At 45.8% G+C, this 26,473-nt stretch overlaps 1 protein-coding gene across 2 annotated transcripts in view; it reads left to right on the forward strand.

Moving 5' to 3' along the window:
• The window catches only part of LOC137439698 (rho GTPase-activating protein 7), a 91,357-nt gene extending 65,238 nt beyond the window's left edge, over positions 1-26,119 (forward strand). For both annotated transcript variants that reach the window (XM_068135713.2, XM_078768422.1), the window contains exons 11-15: positions 362-452; positions 14,900-15,094; positions 16,036-16,253; positions 24,508-24,708; positions 25,942-26,119. In XM_068135713.2, coding sequence (XP_067991814.2) covers positions 362-452; positions 14,900-15,094; positions 16,036-16,253; positions 24,508-24,708; positions 25,942-26,035 — 799 coding nt within the window. In that variant the 3' untranslated portion in view covers positions 26,036-26,119. The remainder of the gene's footprint in view (positions 1-361; positions 453-14,899; positions 15,095-16,035; positions 16,254-24,507; positions 24,709-25,941) is intronic.
• The last annotated feature ends 354 nt before the right edge of the window (positions 26,120-26,473 follow it).

The raw sequence follows: 26,473 nt of genomic DNA on the forward strand, positions 1-26,473 counted from the left end.
TGGTGCCATAATTATGACGTCATAATTCGACAGGGACAACACTTAGTCTGATCAGTTTGGAATGTATTGAGCGTGATCTATGCAACAATTATATTAGAGAATATAAATTTATTATATCATCGCTCACGTGGTCTGGCAGCCATATTGGATCAAAGGAAAAAAATGTTAAAAAACAGTAGAGTTGGCTCGCAACAAGTTGACTGCGCAGGGTAAGTATTTTATGAATACCATCTAGTTTTTTTTGTTTTTGAAACCTCCCTTTTATTTACCCTCTTATGCTCTGCAGCTCTCACCTGTTGAAACAAGCACCATGGCCTCTGACCTATCACCCCTTTCCCTTACGCTCCCTCCCTGACCATAGTTCTGGAGCAATCCATTTCCAGATGGAGAGACAGTTGGTAGCTACCGAATGTGTAACGGAATTGATCAGTCATCACGGAAAAATCTTCCAGGCATGTACACTCGGTGCACACCACGAGTCGGACACACGTGCAAATGCTTGTTTGTCTCATGGGGGGCGGGGGGGGGGGGCAGCAAATGGGCTGAACTTTTAGAAGACATACTGTACTCATTGAGATTCTTGTTAAGCCAATAAGTTAGACACTGTTACAAAATGTCACTGTGACTTGTAGACAAGGGTCACCTTGACCCCTGATGTAACGCTTCAAAAGTCTCGCTGCCATAGTGTTTCTATTGATTCCTCCGAGTCCTCAGAAGGTTGTGATCATCCTTTAATTGCAGTCGCTTTGTGAAAGCAATTAATCCCGAAAAAGTAATCGTGCGCCTTCCTCGCCAAAAACCATCCAATTTCCTGATTTGAGTAACATTCTCTCCAGATGATTGAGCATTACATCGCTCCAGGGAGATATTCCTACAGAGTTTGCATCAACGCGTGGATTCCTTATCATTATAAAGGACATTTTTTTCCCACTTTGTATGTTTATTATCCCATCGAGCTTTTCCACTTTGTTTCCAAAATTATTAATTTTTATATTTAATTATCACATTTCATACATGTTTGACCCCATGAAATCTATAAAACCCCATCCATACATTCATATATAGTCCCCCTGAAAGGCAGTTGGCACCAGCGTTTCAATGTTTCCATAGCTGAGAGTTCACTCAGGGCAGGTCTATGGTGTTTCAGAAACAGGCCTTAACAAGGATAGGGATTTGGAATTTATCCAGGGTACCAAACACACATGTTCCCGATTGCCCTGAGGATTACGAGACATATCCCATCTTTATGGAATGCACTTTACCAGTGGCGAATATCTTCAGACCAACTATGGTCTGAGGTTCAATGACAATCCTTAAAGGGTCCTTTGGGCCTTGGGAGGCCTTTGTCACACATTGTGACACCTGCAAGAGGAGATTATGACCAACACGAGACACACTGATTCAAATGGTAATAGTGTTGAGGACTGACCAAGGAATGATGTTTCTATGTGCCAGTTTTGATTTTACAATCCTATTAGATTCGACTTCAAACAATTTCCTGAAACTTCCAAATGACTAGCTTTGGCAGATTTCCATTGATTGGCTGTAAAGTTATGATATTATTTATACAGATGGAGTCAAGGTTGGACGAGACTGAATAGAAAGGGAATACAAAACTGTCGCTTATTTTCTCGCATTCGGACTCAAAGTTTGCCTCTTATAGATCACATGATAATAGTATGATTGATTATGGGGGTTCTGCTACTGAAGATTCATCAATAATTACCAGTTGAAACAATTTTTCTGACACCTATTTCCCAGAAATCAACAGTTTTCTGGAACAAATTCCCAGAAATCAACAAAAACAATTTATTCCCAATTTTTTTTTAACTTTCAATGAGTTTCTAAAACACTTTTGTCAATTTATTTTACGCTTTTTAAATGGTTAATAAAATATTATCACAATTCTCTCTTTTAGAGCACATAAAAAAAAATTTTTTTTTGTGTATACAGAATCGAGGCTCGTGAAAGATCTAACATTTATCACACAAACAAATCAAACAGACAAACAAACAAAGTATATAAAAAGGGGAGCGGTCGACAAGATGGGGAGAGAAGGGGAAGCACATAAACACAACATTTGTAAGGGACATCGGGAATGTGTGGGAGGGAGAGGGCCTGGGGGGAGGTGGCGTGGGAAGGGGGGGGGGGGGGGGGTGGGAGAAGTATAAACACAAGGACACCAAGGACTTCCAGGAAAGAAGTTGGTATTTCAAAAAAGTGGATTTAGGGTGAAATTAGCGGGGGTAGAAAAGATCAAGGTTTTGGATGGGGGAAGACAAGAGATGGTGGTGAACAGCTGTTTTAAAGACCTAGAGGGAGGAGTGGGATTGAAGAGAGAAATTTGCCCATTTTTTTGCCCATTTGCCCATTGCCCATTTTCACAATTTGTTTCGTATCACCAAAAATGAAAAATTTTCTATAATTATCAAATTACACAATACTATAGTATTGTGTAATTTGATAATTATAGAAAAAAATTTTTTCTCTCTAGGCGCTAGGGCTCTTACTAATTATTACTCTCTAGGCGCTAGGGCAAATTGGTCCAGAAAAAACGGACACATTTTCACTTCATTCATTCAGTTTGCCTCGTTCCCTTCCTCTTTTTGATTGTGTTGGCTGGTTTCCCAGAATAAGCTGCTAAACAGCTTCCTTGCCTTAGGCTGGCACATATTCACATGACAGTTGGAGATTACTAATGGCTCACTCAAAGGAAACAGATGGGATTTTTAAACTTTATTTTTAAACAAAATACTGCACTAAATACAGTGAGAAAAAAAACTCTTTCAAATTTTCATTTTAAATAATAATTTTACAATATAAATAAGGTTAACAACCCACTGTGATGCCTAATTGGGGGTCATAATGGGTTGGGGAATGTGCTGGGATTGGGTTGATTGATTGAGCATCTCCATCTCCTCTGAAATGTCCCAAATATAGCACAGCGCTTCAAAAGAGCGTCTCTTAATTGTCCAGATTCAATTTTATCCGGTAAGTATGTGGAGCTAGAACCTCCCCAGATGTGAGAGCGGTACTCTACACAAGAATGAATAAATTATATAGTTGAAGCAACTGTTTAGAGGAGAAGAATCTTTGACATCTGAACAAGCCTACCAGTTTCTTCGAGGCAGATTTAGCTATTTGTGTAATGTGTGGACTCCAGGATAAATTTGAAGTTAGGGTAAAACCTAGTAGGTTTATTGAATCGCATGGTCTAATTGTGCAGCTTTCAAAGGAGATTGGACAGTTGAGAGGAGTTTTAGAGAGAGAGAGATGGGAAGAAATTGAGTTGTAGAAGCATTTAATTTAACCTGATTACATTTTCCCCACTGGGAAATTTTGTGCAAATCCGAATTTAAAGAGGTGGCTGTGATCAAACGAGATGTAGATCGAGTGAGGGAAGATGGGGCAGATGGGAAAAAAAAACATGGAGGAATGTAATGTCATCAGCATACGAGTGCATTTGGTTATTTGTAGAAGAAAGAAGGTCATTGATAAAGAAAAGGAAGAGTGTTGGAGACAGGACAGAACCCTGAGGGACACCGCTGTTGATAGGGAAGGAGGGAGATGTTGAGCCATGGACAATTACAGAGATAGAGCGGTCAGAGAGAAAGCTCGATATGAGAGAGCAGAGTGAAAGAGAAAAGCCGAAAGAGGGAAGCTTGGATATCAGACCCCGATGCCAAACTCTGTCAAAGACTTTTGAGATATCAAGGCCGACAACAAAGGATTCCCCAAAGTTTCTCAGAGAAGAGGCCCAGACATTCGTAATGTAAGAAAGGATATCACCGGTAGATCTCGCCTTGCAAAAGCCATATTGATGGTCAGATAGAAGACTGTGAGATTATACAGTTCAAATCTCTTCAAACACCAATCATGTAACCATGTACAAAGAATGTTTACACTTCGCTGTTATGTTGTATGTATGAATATATCGCACTGCTCTCTTGGAATACCTTAACATCGTGAATATAAATGTATACGATTCATCTCGTGCAAACAACGTGAGTCATCATCCTCTGAATCAGTCGGTTGAATGAACACCCTAACCTTTCAGTGTCTGCCGTCTCCTGTACACTTACAGGCAATACGTTTTCTGAGATCACTTCCACCAAAAGTTTGTCAGATATTTCTGAGATCAGTTTACAGAATTCCTGGTCATATTCTGTCTGAATGCCAACATAACCTATGGCTTCCTGTTCGTGAACTCATAGTACATGATATCGGAAGTCTGCCACAAACATATTGTTGCGAATATGGAATTTGACCTCCATATCCGCTTGTAAATATTCCCCTATCTTCTCCGATACTCCCCAACTCTCCCCTTACCCCATTCCCTAGTCCCATTGTCTGTAAACAACACCCATTAGAGCCGATCTTCCCCTTCATTCCCCCATTAAATGTCGTGCCCAGGTCCCCCGCACCACACGTAGACAATTATAGGACATCTTGCTAGTTATTCTTAATCTATGTCAGTTAAGGACTTGTTTCCATTAATTATGACTCTTCGTTGCACCAGAATGTGATGATATGGCACCAGTAGGAGTTTAGGACCTTCCCATACCTCCCCGCATCTCTTCCCATCATCTCAAGCTCCAACAACAACCACAACAACAGCGGCTTTGCGTCCTCACTCCGGCTCGGTTGGCCGCCATTGAACATGTGCTCGACGGGGTTACCCAGAAGGGGGCTCCCTGTCGGCCCCTCGTCAAGGGCGGAGCCGGTAACCCCCGCACCCAATGAGAAGCCATGGGCCGATGCCATATGGGGCGGAGCTAACGAGCGAGGGCGTGACTCCCCGCCGAATATACGCGGCCCCGCGCCGGACGTGACGTCAGATGCGCCCCGAGCTTGGAAGGACAAGACGCCACCCTCCCGAGCGCTGAGCGACCTCCCCGGCATCTCCACCAAAGTCGCGACCCACGAGCGCTGAGCGACCTCCCCGCATCTGCTGGACACCACCGTACGTGATTCTGTCCCTGAGCCAGGTGCACCTGAGCCATCGACTGCCGCTTTCCTTGCCATCAAATCCCGTGTGAGTCAGCGTTGTCCCGTTTATCTGTGGTCTGTCTAGGGTTAATATAAGAGTGTGTCTAAGTGCCTGTCTTCCTGTAATATACCTCTAGCCCCTGTAATCTAACCTTTTTCCGTACGAATATACTTGAGAATCGAAACCCTGGTGTCGTATTGTGTCATTATAACCCAGCCGGGTGTCTTCTCTTTCCTATTGAGCCAGCGTAGCGCGATTAGTCAACATTCGGGCACAATCGGGTAACTTGTACGGATACGGCGGCCATCCCGCTCGGCCCACCATACCATCAAAGTCGTATCTGTAACAATTGGTGTCGAGGAGTGGAATTCGAACCCGGGACTAAATTAGTTAGGCCCAAATTTTGGGAGGGAAAATCGATTCGGAGCGCGTTTCCCGCGCGAAATTATAACGGCGAAATTTCAATTTGTTTTACGAAAATAAAAAAATAAAAACCGAATTTTGAAAGTCGCGCTATGGCGGATCAAGACGGCTGGGGTCCGGTAGGGGAGAGTGAAGCAGGGTCGGTCCAGGACCAAATTGAGGGACATGAGGGACATGAGGAGAGCGAAACAGCGGGGGTAGCAGACGCGCGAAATTGCGCCTCGCACATAGCTACGGCGGCCGCACCCGCTGCACAAGTGGGAGGGATGGCCCAGATGCAGGTCCTCATGGAGCAATTTATGGCGCAAATGCAGGCGTCCCTCAAACTGCAGAGTAACCAATTGGGGAACCGGATGGATGCTCAGAGTGAGCAAATGAGGGTTGATAGTGGGCGAATGGAGGGCCAAATGGGGGTAATGGGAAACCAAATGGGGGTAATGAGGGACGAAGCGAGGGGTACCAGTGAGAAGTTAGACAATAATTTTGAGGAGTTAGACAAGAAAATTGCGAAGTTAGACAATAATTTTGAGGAGTTAGACAACGGGATAAAAGAAGTAAAGAATGGGTTAACGGGGGTAGAAAATAGAATGGCTGCCCAGGAGAATCAGATAGAGGGAGTGAAAAATGGGTTAGAGGGGTTAGAAAACAGTATGGAAGGCAAATTGAGGGACATGAGGGACCAAGCGGAAAGGGAAGTTAAACAAATGGAGCAGCAGATAGAGGGGGTCAGAATGGGGGTAGAAACCAAACTGGATGCTCACAGGGAGGAAATGGAGCAGATGAGGGTGGCATCTGGGCAGGAGATGCAAGTGATGGGAGAGGAGATCAGAGGAGGAGTGAGTGAGGAGGTCGGAGGAGTGCGCGAGGAGGTGAGGCACTGTAAGGAGCGCATGGAGAAAGAGGTGAGAAAGGGGACTGTAAAATTGCAAGGTGGTATAGAGGAGTTGACGCTGGGAGTAGAACAACTGACAGTGGGACAAAAGGAGTTAGTGGAGCAGGTTCAAAGGAACACTGCGGTATTAGGAGGTTTAAAAGCGACACAAAACGACATAAAAAACGACTTGATAGCGACAAAGAGGGAATGTCAGATGGTACGTGAGGGACTGACAACGAGGTTGGACGAGGTGATAGAGGTAATGGAGACGAAGGACCGGCAGGTGAGGACGCACATGGAAACGGTCAAGGTAGCCTTAGAGGATGAGCTTGAGGAGACGTACCGGGGAATAAAAGAGGTGAAGCACAAATTAGAAGAAGTGGAAGAAGGGATGAGCGAAATTAAGAAGCGACGGAGAGGGGATAAGAAAGAGATAAAAGAGGAGATAAAAGAATTGGTCCAAAGTCTGTGTTTGGATCGTGATGATGTGCTCATTAACCGGATGAGGGATTCGCAGGTGATGGAGCAGAAGCGAAGAGGAAGAGGACCCGGTGTAAGTGGTGACCAATATGGTCGTGCGTATGATGCGCCAGGTGATTTAAGAGGCTTTGGGGTCGAGATAGACCCGGGTGTTCGTGAGAGGCCGTTGGTGAAGTGTGCGACAGGTCTGGTGTGCGAAAATGGAGGTGTGCGAGAAAGTCCGACTCTGGGGTGTGTGAGGAAAAAGTGCGTGCCAAGGAGTGAGTGTGCTGGCGAGAGTGAGTCGGTCGTAGCGCGTGTGCGAGGGAGCACGTGGAAGCGCGGGGTGGTGAGTGTTACAGAGGGTGTGACGGGAGAGTGTGCGCGAGAAAGGTGTGTGACGGACAGGTGCATGAGGAAAGAGTGCGCTGTCAGAAGTAAGGAAGAGTGTCCACCTGTGGTGAGTGTTACAGAGGGTGTAACGGGAGAGTGTGCGCGAGAAAGGTGTGTGATGGACAGGTACATGGGGAAAGAGTGCGCTGTCAAAGGCAAGGAAGAATGCACACCTGTGGTAAGTGTTGCAGAGGGTGTGACGGGAGAGTGTGCGCGAGAAAGGTGTGTGACGGACAGGTGCATGGGGAAAGAGTGCGCTGTCAAGAGTAAGGGTGAGTGCGCTGTCAGGAATGGAGGTGAAAGTAGTGAGAGTGACATGGAGCGTGAGTTAGTTGTGACAGGTGAGCGAGGATGTACACCTGGGATGGAAGGATGCACACCTGGAATGGTAGAGCGTGAGTGGGAATGCACGCTGGAGTTGGTGGTGAGGCACGTGGTTGGGTGTGCGAATGAGGGCACACCTGTGATTGTCACAGAGGAGGTGACAGAGGAGGGGGCGCGAAGCGGTGTGTTGGTGAGGTGTGCTACCAACGAATGTGTGCCAAAGTGTTCGGTGGTCAGGTGTGTGACCAAGGCTGTGAGTGGAATGGGTGTACCTGGGTGTGTAAGGAACGGTACAAGGAGAATGGGAACAGCTGCATGTATGAGCAAGGAACGGGCTGCGGGGTGTAAGCATGCAGGTGAAGCATCGACGTTACACGGGTTAAAGGTCAGGTCGACTTTTAGCCGAAGCGGGTCCTCGGTGCGTGCCGGGCTTCGCGTGCCGCGAGAACCAGCGGGGATCCGAGCCACGGCGGGTTCGAAAGAACCGCCGTGCGCGACCCACGCTGGGCCTCGCTTTGAACGGCCGCGTCCAGGCTCCACTAGGCGGAGCTGGCAGCCCGATAGAAAGGGTCGTCATGGCGACCACTTTTTGGTGAGACGTGCCGGCAGGTCGAGATCGGGGCATTGGATGGCTCCACGCCGAGGTGATGCGTGGGATCTCGGCCCGGGTAAGCCCCCGTCCCTGCACCGAATGCGGGACGCATCCAGCCGCTGGCACAAAACAACCAGCATCCATTGCTTGGCTTTACGAAGCCGGGCTTTGGACAGGGATTGGCGCACCGAGAGGTATTAGTGAGTCGACTGGGTGATGAGGTTAGTGTTTTGGACCCAAAATTGGAGAAAAACAAAATTTGATGATTGGCAAGGGATTGGCAGTAGTGATTGGCAGATGATGGGCAGTGATTGGCAAATTTTTAATTTGTTGAAATTTGATGTGCAAAATTGGTAGTGAGAGACCCCCGATGTGGTGGGATGGCATCCCTGCCACCCTTCCCATGAGGTGGGGCAAAGGAGCAATAGATTATGGGATGTATGGCAGTGAAAACTAGCCCGGGTGGGTTAGGTTATATTGTAGGGATCTAGAAGAGATTGACATTAGGTAACGTTAAGGTTAGTTAGTGACTGATACCTGTAGTGGGGACGCAGGTAGATTAGTGTGGATGATAATGACGTGGGAGCGCAATAGTTTAAAGGGACGACTGGGAAGCGCAAGTTTCAGAAGGGAGTAGTTAGCTGAGATGATGCCGTGTTTGTGAGAATTGAACAGGTGTGATTGCACAGGGGTGCAACTGGACAGGTGTGTGGAGCAGTGTATGAGTAGTGAGTGTGTGGATCAGCGCGAATGCGCTTGGGGAGAGAAGGGTGCAGGTGGCACCAGGTGTGAGAGCACAGGTGTGCAGGTACAGGTGTGTGGAGAGAGTTGGAGTGAGTGGTACGGAGTGGTGTGCATGGTGCGAAGGTGTGGATGGGGGAAGAGTGGACCCCTTTCACGAGCACCCGGGGCGGGTAGTGTAAGTGTTAGGTAGAGGGTACAGGTAAATTGTGGTTGGATATTGGCATTTGTGGTGCGGTTGCAGAATGGTGTTGTGGATGGGTGCATTAGTGTTGTGGAAATGGCTGGGCGTGTAGCCTGTTAGTGTGTGTAGTTGGTTGGGCACTCCACCACTGTGAGGATGTCGGCCAGGTGAGGCCGCAGGTGGGCTCTGGGAGCCGGTAGTTGTGAGTGGGTGCCTGAGGATCCCGGGTGTGGATCGGGCAGCCCAGTGCCAGAGAGGGCACGGAGTGGGGAGAGAGCCAGAGGGCCTTCCCCTGGTAGTTAGGTTAGGGTAAGGAGCAGGTAAGCTCGGAGGCAACTGCAGTGGTGGAGGTGTGCAGGTGGGTAGACCCACTGGGAGAGGTGCACGTCGCAGCCCAGAAATTGTACGAGGGCACCGGGAGATGAATCGGGGGAGTGAGACCCCAAATTGAAGAGCACCACAGTTTGGCCAATGGGAATTGGTTTTTAGAACCCATAGTGTAAGAGGGCCAATGGTTTGGCCGGAGAAAGACCCCGGGTAGTGTAAAGTTGTTAAAGTCATTTAGGAGATAGTTAGGATTGATGAACCTGTCGCACCATACGCAGCCACTTACCTGTGGTGATGATGATGATGACTCCACACCTGTGTTTTCTTTGTTTTGTGCAGGAAATGAGATTGCTGTGGATTTGTGAGACGCATCACGACGTGGATGAGACATTGGGGTGATTCCATCTCTCCCTCCCTAGGAGGGACTGATGATGAATTGGTGATGGCAAATTTTGATGTGCAGTTGGAGATGGCAAATTTTGATGAGAGTTGAAAATGGCAAATTTGATTGGTTAGGAGGGAGAGAAGACGAATTTGGTTTATGGGAGGAACGGGGAAGACAGTAGGGATGTTTGTGGATTTGTAAAGTAGATGTTTATGGGTAGTGTTGTGTTTTGTTGATACGGTAAGGGGTAAGGGAGGGGCCATGTAGGTTACCTGGTGGGGGGGGCGTACGGTAGGAACGTACCTGTCTCACCTGGTTCCCATGTGCCCCCAGTGTGCATCACCTTGCATTGCGTGCACTTTTGCGCCCTTACCACCTTACTCACTTGTCTGCTTCTTTTGTCTCCCACCTCCGAGGATCTGGCTTTGGGGTAGAGAGAGAGGAGAGAGAGGTGCTGGCTGCGCAGTTGTGGGCCTGCACTTTCGCTGTTCGCTGCCTGGATCGGTACACCATATGGACCGCAATGTTTGTGGCCACCCACAATGGACCGCAGTTCGTTTGCGGCCAAGCACCACCCGGGGATGGACCTATGGATCAACGTGGCACCTATGCCATACAGGTGAACCACTAATAGTTAACACCACCAAGTGCACCACAAGAAGAGCAAGAGACACCTGCAGGGTTAGGGGTTGTTGAAGTTATTTTTATTCCAATGAACAATGGTGACTGCACCGATTGGTGGTGGGGTGGTGCTGTTGATGCTTGGGAAAGGGTGCTCTGCACGTTATTAAAGGCCGTCGGCCACAGAGCACTCGTGGGTTGGTGTATCGATGTTGGCAAGCGCGCTCTCTCTATGCATAACATCTGCATGTGTTCCTCCAAAGACAGGTCCTGGATCGTAGTGTAAATATCAGCGTAGTCTTGTAAATAATGCTCCCTACCGGCTGTATGTGTAGTTTGCGAATTCTTTCCGGATTCGGTTATCCTGTGGGTGTGTTTCTGTGAGGAGAAGGGTGCAACGTCGCAGGGGGACATATTTACTCATTTGTGAATATCTGTAAAACTGTCGCACTCAGGGTAGAGTTAATAGTAGAGGGAACTACATTGCGTGCCACACTAAAGTAGGTAAAAATTTATCGGGTCGGGACGCCCCGAGGGTAGAGAAGGGTGCAATGTTGCGAATATGGAATTTGACCTCCATATCCGCTTGTAAATATTCCCCTATCTTCTCCGATACTCCCCAACTCTCCCCTTACCCCATTCCCTAGTCCCATTGTCTGTAAACAACACCCATTAGAGCCGATCTTCCCCTTCATTCCCCCATTAAATGTCGTGCCCAGGTCCCCCGCACCACACGTAGACAATTATAGGACATCTTGCTAGTTATTCTTAATCTATGTCAGTTAAGGACTTGTTTCCATTAATTATGACTCTTCGTTGCACCAGAATGTGATGATATGGCACCAGTAGGAGTTTAGGACCTTCCCATACCTCCCCGCATCTCTTCCCATCATCTCAAGCTCCAACAACAACCACAACAACAGCGGCTTTGCGTCCTCACTCCGGCTCGGTTGGCCGCCATTGAACATGTGCTCGACGGGGTTACCCAGAAGGGGGCTCCCTGTCGGCCCCTCGTCAAGGGCGGAGCCGGTAACCCCCGCACCCAATGAGAAGCCATGGGCCGATGCCATATGGGGCGGAGCTAACGAGCGAGGGCGTGACTCCCCGCCGAATATACGCGGCCCCGCGCCGGACGTGACGTCAGATGCGCCCCGAGCTTGGAAGGACAAGACGCCACCCTCCCGAGCGCTGAGCGACCTCCCCGGCATCTCCACCAAAGTCGCGACCCACGAGCGCTGAGCGACCTCCCCGCATCTGCTGGACACCACCGTACGTGATTCTGTCCCTGAGCCAGGTGCACCTGAGCCATCGACTGCCGCTTTCCTTGCCATCAAATCCCGTGTGAGTCAGCGTTGTCCCGTTTATCTGTGGTCTGTCTAGGGTTAATATAAGAGTGTGTCTAAGTGCCTGTCTTCCTGTAATATACCTCTAGCCCCTGTAATCTAACCTTTTTCCGTACGAATATACTTGAGAATCGAAACCCTGGTGTCGTATTGTGTCATTATAACCCAGCCGGGTGTCTTCTCTTTCCTATTGAGCCAGCGTAGCGCGATTAGTCAACATTCGGGCACAATCGGGTAACTTGTACGGATACGGCGGCCATCCCGCTCGGCCCACCATACCATCAAAGTCGTATCTGTAACAATATTTATATGGCCTTCACCATATCCATCCCATGTATTATATCAAGTATTTTCCAATGATCTACTTTTGCTCTTCTGTGAATAGCTGTTTGACTGTTCTGTGTCAATGAGTGTAATTCCTTTTTTTTCCTTTTACACCGCGCTGCTTTTCACACCTGCAGTGAGCACATGTCTGCCCTTGTTTTGGATATTTGCATTTACGGATTGCATTCCGATGGTTCTGTGATTTTTTTCCAGTGTATCAGCTTCGATGTCTGTTGGCACGCAAAATTTCACCTTTCTACGTGTTGCGCAGAAGGTACCAAATATCAGCCAGTCAGTGAGTGGTTAGAATAAGTTTTATATAATACTGGTATAAATCCCGTCAAAAATGACGGGTTGGAACAGTTTTTGACGGTACAGCCACGTGAGCATGCCAAAGTCTGAAGTCTGGGCCTAGTGTCAGGTGTGCTTATATCATCTTTATTTGTTAGACATCCTACAGACGTAAATGAACACTCGTTTTACTCTGCGCGCATTGCACATCACGTGCAGCAAATTTCACCTCCCTGTGCCTTGTATTTATTGTGATTTAAAAAAATACCGCTCTGTACACCGACCTTGAGGCTCAGTTTGCAAGCCACTGTCTACAATTCCAATGTAACAGGCATAATTACTCTTCTTTTGGGTCTTCGGAGTCCTTGGGGTCTTTTATGTCCTTGGGGTCTTTTGTGTCCTCTGGGTCTTTTGGGTCTTCAGCATCTTTTGTGTCTTTTGTGTCTTCTGGTTCATCGGTGTCTTTTGGGTCATTTGAGTCTTTTGCGTCCTCTAGGTCTTTTGAGTCATTCCAGTATTTTGGGTCCTTAATCTGGATCTTTGGGATATTTAAGGGTCTTCGGGGTATTTTGTGTCTTAGGGGTAATTTGGGGTCTACTTGGTCCTCAGGGTCTTTAAGGGGCTCTGGGGTCTTTTCAGTCTTTTGGATTATTTCAGTCTTTGGAGTCCTTGGGGTCTTTAAGGGTATACAGGGTATTTTCTGTCTTCTGGGTCTTTTCGGTCTTCGGGGTTTTTTGGGTCTTCTTAGATGGTGGTGAACAGCTGTTTTAAAGACCTGGAGGGAGGAGTGGGATTGAAGAGAGTGAGGGAGTTTGTTCCAGAGGTGGGAAAAATGAGGAATGAAAGAGTGAAGGTGAGCAGAGAGTCTTGATTTTGGAAGTTTAACCATAAGAGGGTTGCTGGCAGATCTTGTGCGACCTGAAGGAATATTGGGGGGACAGAGCACAGAGAGAGCTGGGGGAGCAAGGCCGGAGAGGAGTCGGTAGAAGACAGAAAGACCACCAACCTGCCTGCGGTGAGTAAGTGAAAGGCCCTCGGAATCAGCTTAATCGCGGGAGATTCCAATGATTCTGAATGCTTTGGTTTCAACAGTGTGAAGCCGAGCTAGGTGTGAGACAGGAGCACCAGCCCAGAGGGGAGAGCAGTACTCCATCAAGCTGCGGAGCTCAGGTGTGTCAAGGAAGTACTTCGCATGAGGGAGGATTACCAGTCGGCGACTGGCTTTGGAGGTCAGCTTGGAAATGTGGTTTCCCCAAGAAAGATCATGGCAAATAGTGAGACCCAAAAGCTTGAGTGACAGAACTTATTGGAGAGGATTGTTGAGAAAATAGATGGGAGGGTTGTCCAGTCGGTCTTTTCAGAGAGATATAGTGAGAGCTACAGTAATTTTTCATGTAAATACGGCAAAAGTTATAAAATAAGAGGAGCAAGAGGCATTTGTTAGTGAGCATTGCCGAGAAACCACTTCCAGTGTTAGCTCTATTATATTGGGTCACATGACCAGCACTGAGCAAACCGAGGCTGCACTGGCCAACTTTTATTTACGGACATTTTCGTTTGTGGCGATTCTGATGGGGTTGTGATTTTTCCCTGTGATATCGGCGTTAAGTTGCATCAGCATGAGAAATTTCAGGTTTGAACCCCACTTATAAAGTACTAAACACTTGTGTTCTACTCCACCTAGAAGGTACGAAACATTTATGAGTCAGTGGGTGAGTGGTTAGAAAGAGTTTTATATTGTTCTAGACGTCAGACGTGTCTCAGTTGCCCGGTATGAATACATGATACCTTACTCCAATGCACACCTGAGCCAATTAGGCGATAGGTTATTCAGTGTCCAATGTCCGTTCACACTATCAATCCGAGCAAAATCGCCGGACACAGGCACGGTCTCGTATTGGGCGCTACTCGCCTGAACCGAATCTGTCCTTTCATGGATGCTCATAACTCAGCTAGTAATCAGAGACACTCGAATCACTCAGAGACCAAGTAATTTTATAATGGTGTACTGAGAACAACACGGCGCGGGAATACAAAAGAGAAGCAATACAATGATTAAACCTCACGAACTGAATATGCGTCCCTGAGCCAACGAACAAATGGCAGATTCCTTAATTAATTAAACCTTAAGGCCTCAGACACACCTAGGTAGATAGACAAGGGAATAACTGGACTGAAATGAAAATACTGCAGACTGCTTCCGACAGGGTGTGGCTTGCTCAAGGTGGAGATTTGGCCTGGCAGAAGCTGCTCATGCTGCAGATCGAAACCGGCTTGGGTTATTAGGCTGTAGCAGGAAGATGCTTGGCTGTGGAGAAACCTCCTTGTAGCTCGCGGGCGGCTCCTAAGGAAATCCTGTGTATCTGGAAATTGCAAAAAGACAAGTTTCCGAGAAACCAGCTGAAACTGATTTTTGGTCTAGAAAACTAATTTTGATCGATTTCTGGGAATAATCTCAGAAAATTGGTAGTTATTGATAAAGTGTCTCTGAAGTGCTTTGCCCCAGAACCTCCATAATCATACTAATCATGATCTTCCTGGTAATCTGAAACAAGATTAACACAGCCTAGGCCTGCAGTTGATTTGAGTGGAGATGTGAAACACAGAGGATACTATTGTTTCACACAGGTTCCTCAGGACCTTATTGCAGTGGAATCGTCTTATCAGTACGAAGTCGTCCCAAGCGGATCAGCTGCAGTTCCATTTCTGCAGAAACTGAACTACCAGCTCGAGCAGAAGCTGAACGCATTGCCCCATCAGGTCCAGAGCTCAGGGTGGAAGACCGTGGCAAGCCCTCCTGGCACCCAACTCGCCTACAAGACGGTACAACCCAATGGTGGTGGAATGGACATAGCGAGCCACATTATGCGTTTGCAAAGCATATGGAATTGTCTGCACGACCAAAAATGATTGTGCTAGCAGATTGAACGATAGTATTCTTGTATATTAACGTGATTACTTCATTACCTCCGCCACCAAAGGTGGATGGAGGTTATGTTTTCACCTCTGTCTGTTTGTTTGTTTGTTTGTGAACAAGATATATCAAAAAGTTGTGGACGGATTCGGACGAAATTTGGCAGTGATGTAGCATATGTGACAAGGACGCAATGATTAGATTTTGGTGAAGATCCGGATTCGGATCCGGCTACTATAATTTTTAAGTGATTCTTCACCATTGGGAGATCCTGGGTCATCCTGGGATCCTGGGATCCTGGGTTCGAATCCCGGTCGATCGCTGAATTAACGCCAGGGGGGTTGACTCAGCCTGTCATCCTTCCGAGGTCGGCTAATTGAGTACCAGTTCACTGGTAATTCCCTGTTTGTCGTTGAAGGCGGCAAAAAGGGTTGGCGTCAGGAAGGGCATCCGGCCGTAAAACATTGCTTCAAAAAGGGGACCAAAAAACAACAACAACCACGGTCCCCGAAAAGGCCAACCCCCGCTTTGCGGGGAAAAATGGCCTCTAAACGGTGGTTCTTCACCATTGGGAGATCGGGCCAAAAACTATACATAGCAGGATATCCCAAAAAGCTATTGATGGATTTGGACGAAATTTGGTGGACCGGTTGGGTGTCTGACAAGGACAATTCGATTCGATTTTGGTGAAGATCTGAATATGGATTCGGATATGAGAATTATTTAATTTCTTAAGTGATTCTTCACCATTGAGTGATATGGCCAACCAGGTGGAGGTATGCTCGCTACTGAGTGCCGTTCTGGTTTGTTTTGTTTACCAAGCCGAAGCTCTCCTTACCTTTTGTCTTAGGTAGACGATGGTTGTCCTTTACGTCTATGGCGTGCAAGCCTGGAGCTAAACACAAGCCCGCTGGAAGCTTTGACTCGAGTGAAAGATGGCCGGCGCTTGTGGGAACCTCGGCTGATCACAGAGGAAACCACGAGAGATCATGGGGACTGCTCAGAAATATATCGCTACGTCATCGAGGACCTTCCTCCGAGACCACCTGCAGAATATCTACTGTGCCGGTAAAGGAAGCGAGGCGGCAGACTTCATTGTTATCCTAACCCCTGTTTGTTTGTTTGTGAACAAAATATGTCAAAAAGTTGTGGACGGATTCGGACGAAATTTGGCAGAGATGTAGCGTATGTGACAAGGACGAAATGATTAGATTTTGGTGAAGATCCGGATTCGGATCCGGCTACTAGAATTTTAAAGTGATTCTTCACCATTGGGAGATCGGGCCAAAAACGATACAAAGCAGGATTTCTCAAAAAGTTGTGGACGGATGATTTTGATTGAATGTGACTCTGTATTGTGATTTTCTGGTCTACTCTGGGATACAAAACGTAAACTGTTCACCTGGCGGAGGTATGCTCTCTACTGAGTGCCGTTATAGTTGGTTCCTTTGATTATGTGCTTGTGAAGGTCAACATCTCTCCAGCTATTTATTCCCAGGGAACAGATTCAGCGCTGGCGAGTCTGGCAGTTCACTCAAGGAAACTTTCAATCAGCCATTGTACTTCAGGACTGGTCTCCTATGTCTACCGCCTCTGATATTAACTCAGCCTGGGAATTCTTCCATATAAAACTGCTCTCCCTTATGTACAGGTTCATCCCATCTCGCCTTCAGTTATCCTACTCTTCTTCCCGACCATTGTGCACTGAATCTTGTCGTGAAACAGTCGTCTTAAACTTTAAAGCAACTTTCCTTTCTCCTTGAGATCAGGCGCGTCTCTCTAGACGCATCTCGAGCTTTCAATACAGTCTGGCATCCCGCCTTGCTCTCCAAACTCTCTGCCTAAGACATCCAAGGCTAGCTCCAGACTTGGCTTACTGACTTCCGCTACACTCGTAGCCAATGTGTGGCTCTCACCAGGATCCTTTGATATCCTCTCCCTGTGATGGACGGAGCGCCATAGTTATGGACCCAGTCCTGTTCCTAATCTTCATCAATGATCTCTCTGAAAATCCTCTTTATCTCTTTGCTGATGACTCCATCCTCTTACGTAACCGCCCCCATCCTTCAGATAGGTGGGCAGCAGGCACTTCCCTCTCTGCAGACTCTGATTGAATCACGAGCTGGTCAAACACTTGGAATATGTCTTTCAATCCTGACAAATCTCACACTATCACTCTCTCTCTCTACGAAAGGACCATCTGGCAAACCTTCACATCTACTTCCTAAGGAATCCTCTTGAAATCCAGTCATTCAAACGTTTGGGCCTCACTATCAGCCATGATCCTTCTTAGTAAATCACATTTGTAAGTTGGCCTCCAAAGGCAGTCACTGGTTGGGCATTTTCTGCTAAGAAAGGTCCGACCTTGGCACACCTGACCTCATATCCACCAACAAGGACTTCAAAAGCAACATGGAGTAATGCTCTCCCCTCTAGGCTGGAGCCCCTGCCTCATACCTAGCTCAGATTGACGCTGTAGAAACCAAGGCCTTCAAGATCATTGGAATCTCCAGTGAAGAAGCTGAGTCTCTGGGCCTAGGTCGGTGGTCTCTCTGTCTTCTACCACCTCCTTTCTGGTGTTGGACCTTCTGCTCTTTCCATGCTGTCTCCCCCGAGGTTTCTGCAGGCATACACGGTCCACCAGCAACTTCCTTCTGGTGAAACTCCCAAAATCCAGAATCACTGCTCACCTCCACTCATGTGTTCTTCTTTCCTACTGCCTGTGGAATCAACTTCCAGATTCCCTTCGATCTCATTCTTCCCTCCAGGTCTTCAACACAGCTGTTCACCACCATCTCCATCTGAAACCATGATCTTTTCAACCCCCATTAATCCTCCCCAAGTCCACATCTTTCCACCTTTCCTGTTTTTCCTTCCTCAGACTTTGCTTCTGTATCCTTGCTCACCCTTTACAGTTTGTGTCCTCCCCTCGTCCTCATTCTTCCTCATATCCCTTATCTTCGAAGTCTCTCTCTATTTTGTCCCTCAACCCCACTGTTGTGTATTTTCCCCCTCTCCTTCTGCTGTTCATTTTGCTCTGATATGTCCTGATCCTTTCTACGTTCTAGTTCCTCCACGATCCTCGACTCTATATAATAAAAAAATAAAAGGGAAATGTTAATGACAAATTATCATTTTTTCCACATATTAATCTATTTACAAACAATAAAACTACAGTTAAATGCTTGATTAAACACTTTATTTTTCCTGCACCACCTTAAGTGATTGTTTAATGTTCACTATCAGGGACCTGCAGAACTAAAACCCTTCCTTTTTTGGGTGGTGTATAGGCAATGAAGCGCTGCCTTGCATGCTTCCGGATGTTTATGGTTTAGCGATGTAAAGGTAGGGCATGGCGATTGTGAATATGACAGGTCCGACAATGTGTTTGGCCTGAAGTGCATGAAAATCAAAATGCCAGTGGGTGGAGTCAACCTTCATACGAATGATGTCATTGTGGGTGGAGTCAGATCAGCTGTCCAACCAATGAGTGGAAAGAGATAAACAGACGGACAGAAAACTGTCTCTACTTTAATATACAGATGAACTAATCCATTATCCATTGCATGTTATATCATACTAAAATACGCCATTTGTGTCTGTCTAATGAATTTTTGACGCCAATACATTCTGTCGTTACTTATCCAATCTCAACCAAACTTGACAGGATGACCAAGGGTTACATAATGAAGGTTGTAGCGCATTCATTTGCCCCCCTCCCCAAGGGGGTTTCCCCCCTCCGAGCGGGTTTTCTCCGCCATTGCCGTCAATGGGTTGCGTGTTGAGGTGTATATAAATGTTAAATTAGCTTTATCGTGGCATATTTCCAAAGATAAAGATTTATCGTGGCGTTTTTCCAAAGACGCTTTTAATAACAAAATTAATGATAATCGCATATTGTTAATGTTATTACAAAACAATAATATGACCCTACTGCAAAGCCGCAATGAGCCGGTGAAGCCAAATCCTCTTTTGAACTTTTTCGCAATTGTTTATGCATACTTCCGCATCCGCAAGATGGCGGCCTCCATGGAGCGATTTGGTGCGTCAAAGCTTCGAGATTCTCAAAGGATCCAGCAAAATCTGGCTTTTCAACATAATACGCGTTCATTCACAACACCGGCTTCGCCAGCTACTAGTACCGACTGCAAAGCCGCAATGAGCCGGCGAAGCCAAAACCTCTTGCCACTATTTTACCCATCACCATGGCATCAGTAGGTTAGGTAGTTGGTAGTAGGTAGGTAGGTAGTTGGTAGTAGGTAGGTAGGTAGTTGGTAGTAGGTAGGTGTAGTAGGTACCGTACCTGGTAAGACTTAGTAAAAGAGAAGAGCAGACAGTCCTCCCCAATGGCAATACCTGCATACAATAAATGTCACAAGAAGCTTAAGGAAGTAACTATACGATGTGCTAGCTTAAGGCCTATTTTTAACTGGGCTTAACATACGTTTTCACAGTAAGTGTGTAGTCTTCTAACTTCAGTCGCTGTCAGGCGCCAGGGCTGGTTCTCTGACTCTCCGGGCACGGCAGCTTCCTCCACCAGAAGACGTTAGCTTGCAGTGATTAATTCGGTGAATTCCGTCTCAACTTCGGATATTTCCGGCCGTGAAAAACTATCCGTATTTCTAAACTAAATATGTAAACCGCTTATACCGTATTTCTGGCCGTGAAAAACTATCCCATACGGCCGCGAGATTTCTAAAAAATAATTCTTCGTCAATTTTAGAATATTTGACGCCGTTTTCACCCTCCGAAACGCGTAATAATATTTTTTCAAATGCTCGAATCTCATTGGTTCTGGTGTTTGATGACGATTTTCGTTGAAGATAACGAGGTTGGTCTTAACGTATTTTAATTACTAATTAGAGGTTTCATTAGATTGTGAATCAAAGAACGACGGGTGAAACAAACTCCTATTGAACTTTTTCGCAATTGTTTTATGCAAACTTCCGCATCCGGTCGATGGCGCCCACCATTGAGCGCTTTCATTTTAGAAATATTTTTGCAAATGCTCGACTCTCATTGGGTCTAGTGTTTGGTGACGCGTTTTGTTGAAGATAACCAGGCCCGTGCGGGCCGATGTTGGTCTTAAATTATTTTATTAATACATTGGAGGTGCATAAGATTGTGAATCAAACGACGACGGGTGAAAGAAACTCTTAATGAACGTTTTAAATTTGTTATGCATACTTCCGCATCCGCAAGATGGCTGCCTCCACTGCGCTTCGGATTCTCGAGCCAAGGCATAATCAGGTTTTCAACATAATACGTACTCGTTTATTGACAACACCGGCTTCGCCGGCTACTAGTACCCGACTGCAAAGCCGCAATGAGCCGGCGAAGCCAAAGCCTCTTGCCACTATTTTACCCATCACGATGGCATCAGTGGGTTAGGTAGTTGGTAGTAGGTAGGTGTAGTAGGTGCCGTACCTGGTAAGACTTGGTAAAAGAGAAGAGCAGACAGTCCTCCCCAATACCTACATACAATAAATGTCACAAGAAGCTTAAAGAAGTAACTATACGATGTGCTAGCTTCGGGCCTATTTTAAGAAATTTTAACTGGGCTTAATATACGTTTTCACAGTATGTGTGTAGTCTTCTAACTTCAGTCGCTGTCAGGACTGGTTCTCTCCGGGCACTGCGGCTTCCTCCACCAGAAGAAGTTAGCTTGCAGTAAGATCAGTGCCGACAGATCAGATGATAGCGCCGTTTCAACGGCAATGTGTGACTGTCGTTAATCAAACCGTGTCGATGGCGCTGATTGGCTGACTTAAGCTGATCGCTGATTGGTCAAGCTCTCAAAATCTCGCAAATTCAGAACTAAAATGACAACATTTGCATTCTGGATGAGATTAAAATTGATAAAATTTACTTCTTGATTAATTCGGTGAATTCCGTCTCAACTTCGGATATTTCCGGCCGTGAAAAACTATCCCCTACGGCTGCGAGATTTCTAAAAAATAATTCTTCGTCAATTTTGGAATATTTGACGCTGTTTTCAGCCTCCGAAACGCGTAATAAACTTTTTTGAAGTATTTTTTCAAATGCTCGAATCTCATTAGTTCCGGTGTTTGGTGACGATTTTCGTTGAAGATAACGAGGTTGGTCTTAAAGTATTTTAATTACAAATTAGAGGTGCATAAGATTGTGAATCAAACAAAGAAGGGTGAAACAAACTCCTATTGAACTTTTTCGCAATTGTTTTATGCAAACTTCCGCATCCGCAAGATGGCGGCCTCCATTGAGCGATTTGGTGCGTCAAAGCTTCGAAATTCTCAGGCCAAGGGATCCAGCATAATCTGTTTTTTCAACATAATACGTACGGGTTCATTGACAACACCGGCTTCGCCCGCTACTAGTACCGACTGCAAAGCCGCAATGAGCCGGCGAAGCCAAAGCCTCTTGCCACTATTTTACCCATCACCATGGCATCAGTAGGTTAGGTAGTTGGTAGTAGGTAGGTAGGTAGTTGGTAGTAGGTAGGTGTAGTAGGTACCGTACCTGGTAAGACTTGGTAAAAGAGAAGAGCAGATGGTCCTCCCCAATACCTGCATACAATAAATGTCACAAGAAGCTTAAGGAAGTAACTATACGATGTGCTAGCTTAAGGCCTATTTTAAGAAATTTTAACTGGGCTTGACATACGTTTTCACAGTATGTGTGTAGTCTTCTAACTTCAGTCGCTGTCAGGACTGGTTCTCTCCAGGCACTGCGGCTTCCTCCACCAGAAGAAGTTAGCTTGCAGTGATTAATTCGGTGAATTCCGTCTCAACTTCGGATATTTCCGGCCGTGAAAAACTATCCGTATTTCTAAACTAAATATGTAAACCGCTTATACCGTATTTCTGGCCGTGAAAAACTATCCCCTAAGGCCACGAGATTTCTAAAAAATAATTCTTCGTCAATTTTAGAATATTTTCACCCTCCGAAACGCGTAATAAGCTTTAAAAAAATATTTTTTCAAATGCTCGAATCTCATTGGTTCTGGTGTTTGATGACGATTTTCGTTGAAGATAACGAGGTTGGTCTTAACGTATTTTAATTACAAATTAGAGGTTCATTAGATTGTGAATCAAAGAACGACGGGTGAAACAAACTCCTATTGAACGTTTTCGCAATTGTTTTATGCAAACTTCCGCATCCGGTCGATGGCGGCCACCATTGAGTGATTTCATTTTAGAAATATTTTTGCAAATGCTCGACTCTCATTGGGTCCGGTGTTTGGTGACGCGTTTCGTTGAAGATAACCAGGCCCTTGCGGGCCGATGTTGGTCTTAAAGTATTTTAATAATACATTGGAGGTGCATAAGATTGTGAATCAAACAATGACGGGTGAAAGAAACTCCTAATGAACGTTTTAAATTTGTTATGCATACTTCCGCATCCGCAAGATGGCGGCCTCCACTGCGCTTCGGATTCTCGAGCCAAGGCATAATCAGGTTTTCAACATAATACGTACGCGTTCATTGACAACACCGGCTTCGCCGGCTACTAGTACCGACTGCAAAGCCGCAATGAGCCGGCGAAGCCAAAGCCTCTTGCCACTATTTTACCCATCACTATGGCATCAGTAGGTTAGGTAGTTGGTAGTAGGTAGGTAGGTAGTTGGTAGTAGGTAGGTGTAGTAGGTACCGTACCTGGTAAGACTTGGTAAAAGAGAAGAGCAGACAGTCCTCCCCAATACCTGCATACAATAAATGTCACAAGAAGCTTAAGGAAGTAACTATACGATGTGCCAGCTTAAGGCTTATTTTAAGAAATTTTAACTGGGCTTAACATACGTTTTCACAGTATGTGTGTAGTCTTCTAACTTCAGTCGCTGTCAGGACTGGTTCTCTCCGGGCACTGCAGCTTCCTCCACCAGAAGAAGTTAGCTTGCAGTGATTAATTCGGTGAATTCCGTCTCAACTTCGGATATTTCCGGCCGTGAAAAACTATCCGTATTTCTAAACTAAATATGTAAACCGCTTATACCGTATTTCTGGCCATGAAAAACTATCCCCGACGGCCACGAGATTTCAAAAAAAGAATTCTTCGTCAATTTTAGAATATTTGACGCTGTTTTCACCGTCCGAAATGCGTAACAAGCTTTTTAAAAATATTTTTTCAAATGCTCGAATCTCATTGGTTCTGGTGTTTGGTGACGATTTTCGTTGAAGATAACGACGTTGGTCTTAACGTATTTTAATTACAAATTAGAGGTTCATTAGATTGTGAATCAAAGAAAGACGGGTGAAACAAACTCCTATTGAACTTTTTCGCAATTGTTTTATGCAAACTTCCGCATCCGGTCGATGGCGGCCTCCATTGAGTGATTTCATTTTAGAAATATTTTTGCAAATGCTCGACTCTCATTGGGTCTGGTGTTTGGTGACGCGTTTCGTTGAAGATAACCAGGCCCGTGCGGGCCGATGTTGGTCTTAAAGTATTTTAATAATACATTGGAGGTGCATAAGATTGTGAATCAAACAATGACGGGTGAAAGAAACTCCTAATGAACGTTTTAAATTTGTTATGCATACTTCCCAGCATCCGCAAGATGGCGGCCTCCACTGCGCTTCGGAATTCTCAAGCCAAGGCATAATCAGGTTTTCAACATAATACGTACGCGTTCATTGACAACACCGGCTTCGCCGGCTATTAACACTAATAATGTCCCACTTCCCCAAGGCGTTTTTCCTGCAGTGATAACGTGTTTAAATAGCTTATAGTTATAATGGCGTTTCCGTTGGAGAAACGGCTTCTACAGGAAGTAAAAATATTATACACCACAAACACGTATGCTTAGATTTTTAAACAGTCGCTAATGCTCTTTATAACACTAAATGAAGAAATTTGGAGGAATCCCGACATCCGTGAAGTAAGGTTTACTTACAGAACTGAGCAAAGATCTACGGTACTCTATATACCCCACAATTATTGGGTTAATAACATGGCCCTTTCTGCCACTACAGTAGCGTTTTTCGTAGGGAACTTTTGAAACTCGCTCCTGCTGTTTCATACGAAACAAAGGGAGGAAGACTGGGTTGTGCTCCTTTACCAAGCAGCTAGCTAGCGCTTGCCAAGCCAGCCATTCCTTCATGGTTTTGAATGGACTGCTTGCTCAAATGCTTAAACAACTTGGCGATCTCTTCACAAGAAACTTCGTAAATGAACACACACCCAATGTTCTTGAGATCCGTCCATAGATCGACTGTAATCTATGCACCCCAAAGAGGAATGACCCTTCCTGCCCCTCCCGGAGTCTGCAGGTGTACTAGTTAAGTGAAATGTAAGACTCGTGTTTTACGTCACATGCCATCTTTTCCCACATGTGTGCATTCAGGGCGTGGTGTAACGATGGACGAGGTTGCTCCCTCGCCGAGACGTCCGTGCAACACGAGTGCAGAAAACACGCGACCAAACATGACCTCAAAAGACCCGAGGTTCCGCAGGTGCAAGTCCAAGTGCTCGATTCCCGTTACTTGTTCGAGGAGGCAGGCATCGGAAAATGTACAGTGACGCACCTATGCCGGGTCGACACAAGGTGACTCCCACCTGAGTTTGTAAACTAACGTATTGATGAAATCGATTTGGGTATGTGAGATTTTGTTTGTCAAAAATGGCTTGGCCTAGTTTGTAGTAACTTTATCTGACACATCAAAAATTGGATCGTCTTCAAAGAAATGCAAGTTATCACCATACTAAAATACGCCATTTGTGGCTGTCCTGTCTGTCTGATGATTTTTTGACCCCAATACATTCTGTCATTACTTATCCAATCTCAACCAAACTTGCCAGGATGACCAAGGGTTGCACAATGAAGGTTGTAGCGCATTCATTTGCCCCCTCTCCAAGGGGGTTTTCTCCCCCCGAGCGAGTTTGCCCGCCATTGTCGTCAATGGGGTTGCACTTTGAGGTGTATATAAATGTTAAATTAGCTTTATCGTGGCGTTTTTCCAAAGATGCTTTTAATAACAAAATTAATGATAATCGCATGTTGTTAATGTTATTACAAAACAATATTAATACTAATAATGTCCCACTTCCCCAAGGCGTCCACAAACACATATGCTTAGCTTTTTAAACAGTCGCTAATGCTGTTTATAACACTAAATGAAGAAATTTGGAGGAATCCCGACATCCGTGAAGTAAGGTTTACTTACAGAACTGAGCGAAGATCTACTGTACTCTACATAACCCACAAATGTTGGGTTAATAACATGCCCCTTTCTGCCGCTGCCGTGGCATTTTTCGTAGCAAACTTTTGAAACTCGCTCCTGCTGTTTCATACAAACTGAAAGGGAGAAGCTCGGGTTGTGCTCCTTTACTAAGCAGCTAGCTAGCGCTTGCCAAGCCAGCCGTTCCTTAACGGTTTTGAATTGAGTGCTTGCTCGAATGCTTAAACCACTTGGCCATCTCTTCACAAGAAACTTGGTAAATGAATGAATATACCCCAAAGAGGAATGAGCCTTCCTGCCCCTCCCAGGGGGTCTGCGGGTGTACTAGTCATACTAAAATCACATCAATCCGCTTAGCATTTCTCTGTTTTACGTCCACGGACCACGAGTCATTTAGGATCTCCAAGTCGTGGTCCCAATCAAAGAAAGCCACCATTGCAGATATCTCATGACCCCTGAGGTCTCTGAAGAAGTTTTTACGCAAGGACAGCAAGAGAATTTCACCAATACTTTCATATTTCAAACCTTCATTATGAAATGAATTACTGCACCCAGACCTTGCAATGATCTCATAAATTTTTTTTTTCTGTGGTTTGCAGGGGTCGTGCCCCTCAATGGTACACCACCATCTTTGGGCTTTGTACTGTGGAGGAGCTGCTCCGGATTCACAATTCTTTCAGCACTCATTCATAAAAAAAAGGAAAGGTGATGCATGGTGGATGCCCACAAAATAAAAATGACACTGATTGCAATAAAAGATCTATGGTGGACACAAAAGCAGAGGAGTTTACCTTAATGGCCGTATGTGTGTACCTGAGAGCGTCATCTTGGAAAGTGGCGTTTCCTTCCTTTTAGATTGCACCTGTATGCCGCACGTTCATTTGGGGTATTCCGGTGTGGGAAGTTATGACTTTGCTACACGTTTTTAGGAAATGCACTACGTCCCGGTTTTTAGTCGCAGAAGCGCGTGTACACCTGCCCACACGTTCTCGTACACGCACGATGATCAATGCGTGATTGCACGAGTCAATTGTCGTTGGTTTTACCCAAAATGCGACATGTTGTTATTATTTTTGCGTATAAGATGCCTGGAAAATTCAATGGGATGGTCAAGATCGTTTCAGACGGCAT

This window comes from Myxine glutinosa, chromosome 14, assembly GCF_964187855.1.
Source record: "Myxine glutinosa chromosome 14, kmMyxGlut1.1, whole genome shotgun sequence".
Taxonomy (NCBI): Eukaryota; Metazoa; Chordata; class Myxini; order Myxiniformes; family Myxinidae; genus Myxine; species Myxine glutinosa.